At 36.9% G+C, this 4,623-nt stretch overlaps 1 protein-coding gene across 1 annotated transcript; it reads right to left on the bottom strand.

The window, feature by feature from the left end:
- Positions 1-2,367: 2,367 nt before the first annotated feature.
- LOC124004636 (olfactory receptor 52B2-like) lies at positions 2,368-3,817 on the bottom strand. The gene has a single exon (XM_046313291.1). It carries the CDS (start codon positions 3,807-3,809, stop codon positions 2,871-2,873), a length of 939 nt encoding a protein of 312 aa, XP_046169247.1. The 5' UTR covers positions 3,810-3,817; the 3' UTR covers positions 2,368-2,870.
- Positions 3,818-4,623: the final 806 nt, after the last annotated feature.

Genomic DNA, 4,623 nt, shown 5'->3' with positions numbered 1-4,623 from the left:
ATTAGAAACCATAGGGACGTCAATATATATTAGAAACGTTCTGACCTTTATTTCCTTTGTTTTGTCATTATTTAGTATGGTCAGGGTGTGAGTTGGGTGGGCAGTCTATGTTTGTTTTTCTATGATTTGGGTATTTCTATGTTTCGGCCTAGTATGGTTCTCAATCAGAGGCAGGTGTCATTAGTTGTCTCTGATTGAGAATCATTCTTAGGTAGCCTGGGTTTCACTGTGTGTTTGTGGGTGATTGTTCCTGTCTCTGTGTTTGCACCAGATAGGACTGTTTAGGTTTTCGCACATTTATTGTTTTGTTAGTTATTTCATGTCTAGTTCATTTATTAAAGAACATGAATAACCACCATGCTGCATTTTGGTCCGCTTCTCCTTCACCACAAGAAAACTCTTACAATAGGGACATCAATGTACACTCCCATACATATTTATTTGGACTGTAAAACTAAACGTTTTCATTTGGTTCTATACTCATACTATGAATATGGTACCAAATGAGTGAATAAGTGAATTTGTCCAAATATGTATGACACCTTCAAATGGGGGGGACTAGATACAAAAAGTGCATTCATTTCTAAATGGTAAAACAGAGATGTATAAAAATACTATCATATAAAATGTGTGATCTAAAATCCAAAATGCTTGAGTATAGTGCCAAATTAAGTTTTAGCTTCGCTGTGCAAATAAATATGTTGGGGTGTTTATTTGTTAGCGGACCATTTCCAGACTTGAGCTGCATGTGCAAAATGTAATATAATGTATTGATGTGCAGAGCCTGTTGTTTAGCTGCAACATGCATGGCCAGTCACAAACCACTCCCCCATGGAGACCAGGGCTCAATCTATGTGTCCACCCTTCCTACTGTTGTACCACTTGCGTGTCTCCCCTCTGTTTCCAGCCATCTAAATAAAGGGTCAAATACTGTATATATATATATATATGATGTACATTTCAGATTCATGTAAGTTGATTGTGTTTCAAGTTACCTGAATTTCCACAAAAAGAAACAAACACATATTTAACCTATTTCAATTTACTACACATATTTTCATTTTTACTTTGGTTTTATTTATGAAAACTGTCGTCAAGGTATACAAATTTTCTATTAACATCAAATTAATCATAAAATATAAAAACATTTATTTCACTAATTATTTCAATTTGTAAACAAAACTTTTCACTACTCTTTTCCTGACACATTTTCACTTTCTATTTGTGTTTCCAGCCTTTTTAAGTATTGGTTCATTTCTTTGATTCAGCCTGGAACTGAGTTGTATCTGAGCTGTGATGAAGGGTGTTACACTACAATCAATAGACCAAATCTTCAGAAGCCACTTTTATCCACTTGGGCTAAAACCGCCCGTTGTTTCTGAGAGGACGCTGATGCCTCTACTGGAGAGTTTCCAGACTGAATCATTGACCTGAAACAATGGTGAAACACTGGATTCTAGGCTGTATTTTGTGCAAAACAAATACACTAGAGGGCGCTGTGAACTAATTCAATTCATCAACATTGTTGTAATCAGCATCACAGACTTTAGAGATGAAGACAATTTCTAGACCTAAATAGAAATGTGTATGTCTCGTTTTCTGCATTTGAAATATGTCTTGTTTTGTGGTATGGGTTTGTAAGATGGATAGAAGAGGAACCATGTTGTTACTGTAGGCCTACAACTGAAACACGAGGTCATTACACAGCAGACACACTGATTGGAATATGTTGTCATGTCTTTAATGTGACCAGACATAACATGACAGAGGGAGTGCATAGGTCGATATATAACCATTTGTTTTTGTGTTAGCATTTGAGAATCCAGGGAAATATTGCCAGAGTATTAATTGGACATGATTAAAATTCAACATTATTTTACCAAATCAGACCAATGTTGAAGATATTGGAAATCAGTTGATCAATGTTAGACATATGTCCACAGATCAATAAGTCTAGTCAAGATGAGTCCGTGTCTCACGCCATCTGTGTTGTTGATCCATCTTTATACATGAATCCCCATGAAGTAGGAAAGATAGGCGCTACGCAATTTCATTGTTTTACTTAATGCATTTTAAAATGCAGACTATTATAACCATGATCAAATATATCACAGGGTGAATGACCTCTGTCATAGGGGGGCTTCAAATGGCTTTAAATGTCTCTCATAGTTTGATGTCTTTAGGAAGACCTTAATTTCACACTCCTCGCGTCCTCTCTCCTCTCTCCTCATCTCCCTCACATAACCCATTGGAGGAGAAGGTCACAGGGGAGGGACCCCTGACTTTCTCATCCAATGGTTTTGATAAGGAGACGAGGAGAGAGGAGAGAGGACACGAGGAGTAGGCAGTTAAGAGCTTCACATTGACATTATGATTTACGTTGTCTTGTGAAACCTTGACAATCCACAAAAAGCACAGGGTTAAAATCTTATTACTAGTAAATTCAAAATATGATCTTCTATTTACGTTGACTGTTGTTGGTTGACCCAAACCGTTTTTAAGTGTATTTGTGGGTTTCTTTAATATGTTCCAACAAAATCAGTCTCTGATTAACACTAGTGTCCTAGGACCTAAAATGAATGGCACCCAACAATGACTCTTCTGTCATTTCAAATCAGGTGAGTGATTTCTTGATACCCCGGGGTGGTTAATTGGTTTACTGGTTTTGGAATTCAAGTGCTACATTTACAGTTATTATAAATAAAGATAACAACAAGGGGTACATCAAGCTGCCAGACTGGAAAAAACAGCAAAATAGCCTAAATACAATCGCACTGAGTCGATCGTGACAAATGTCAACAATTCATATAGTTTTGGATAAATTATGTAGTGGTTCTCTTCAAATCTATGTCTACTATTGAAAACATAGCCTAGGATGGAAAGATCTTTGTCCGCAAGAAATGCATTGCTTTTACTCTGATATCCTTTGTTTTAAGACCATATATGATTGGATTTAAAGTTGGGGGGAAAATTAATGTGGAAACTCCTATGAGTCTCCGTAACTGCGGGGGAAATTGGCTCAGTCTGTATGAAATAACAGTGAGAAGACCTAAACACTCTAAGAGGAGAAAAACAATTAAATGTGTAGCACAAGTCTGCAGAGCTTTGCTTTTAGTGTCAGCTGATCCTTTGTTTCTAAAACATGTGACAAGTATCTGAATGTAGGTGTAGAGTATGGTAGAAACAACTATGACCTGCGTGAGGGCAGTAATAAAGAGTCCATAGATGTTATTGATGGCTGTGTTAGCACAGACCAGTTTCAACAGGGAGGGATTGTCACAGTATGAGTGTGACATCAGTGATCTGCAGCGTGGTAATCGAAGCAGCAGGAAAAAGAGCACTCCAATTAAAATCAAGTCACACACCCATAGCAGTGTGATGATTTTCCTGAGATGAGCATTGGTCATCAATGTGTTGTACCTCAAAGGGGAACATATGGCAATGTATCTGTCATACGCCATAGCAGTCAGAATGAACACAGCTCCCGTTCCATAGACATGAATGAAGAAAGCTTGTGTGACACAAGCAGAGTATTGAATGGTCCCTGTGTCAAGTAAAAGCTCTTTGATGAGCTGTATAAAGAGTGCCGTGGAGCCTATAAGGTCATTGATGGGTAGGTTTAGCAGCAGAAGGTACATGGGCTGGTGGAGACTCCTATTGAGGATGATGGTGAGAATCAGGACCAGATTACAGAAGAGAATGACCATATAGCTCAGTGTGGCGAAAATAATTGCGGAAAATACACTTTCAGGGGGGATATTGAAGCCTTCTAGTGTCAAAACAGAAGACACATTTGGGAAGTCATCCATTTTCTCTGATTCAGGTTTTCCTCTTCAAGCCTGTAGATGTACGACAACAACTGTTGTGTTTACAATACATTTTAACAATTAAAACATTATTATAGTCACATTATGAAAACTGATGAATAGTTGAGTCATTAATAAATCAATTCATCAATACATGTTAGTAGTTCTAAATACTAGAACTGTATAAAAAATGGACAATAATACATTACTTTGACATTTATGTTAACAGAATACTGGAACAAGATGACCATGGATGAATACTGCTTGTTTAACCTTTTACATACAGTTGATTTTCCACAGCATAAAAATGATTTGCTTGTGACCAGGCACCGCTTCTTTTTAAAACTCAATGTGGTGAGTCATGACACCCAATTTTAAAACAAATCATATAGTGAGGAAGTCACAGTATAAAATGTATACGACTTACGCTTTAGAGAAATCATTACCTGAAAATCTGAGAGAAACTAACTCTATCATATGACTTGGTAAGGTATTTATAGAGACTGTGAGGAAAATTCGCCATTCCTCTGAGATATCTAATAGTTGATCTTCAAATAATGGGTTAGTCTCTCAAGAGAGGTCATGTCTTGAAAAATATGTGTGACTCATTATGAGGAACAAAATACTGTAATTGAAACAGAAAAATAAATTAAAGTGCTTATTAACTATCCAGTACATAATTGTATGTTTAGGATTTGTTTTTGTAGTAGTATGTTTTTCAAGTATTCATTCACTCCACATCTCTTCGACCAAAGCGATGGAAGGCTGCATCCATTCTTGGTGTGATTGGACCATAAGAACCTGGAATATCTCCGCA

Source organism: Oncorhynchus gorbuscha, linkage group LG19 (assembly GCF_021184085.1).
Source record: "Oncorhynchus gorbuscha isolate QuinsamMale2020 ecotype Even-year linkage group LG19, OgorEven_v1.0, whole genome shotgun sequence".
Classification (NCBI taxonomy): Eukaryota; Metazoa; Chordata; class Actinopteri; order Salmoniformes; family Salmonidae; genus Oncorhynchus; species Oncorhynchus gorbuscha.
This window is presented reverse-complemented; position numbering and strand designations above follow the sequence as displayed.

Excerpts from the sequence above, each read along its gene's own strand:
- LOC124004636 (XM_046313291.1), bottom strand. The coding sequence starts at position 3,809 with ATGGATGACTTCCCAAATGTGTCTTCTGTTTTGACACTAGAAGGCTTC.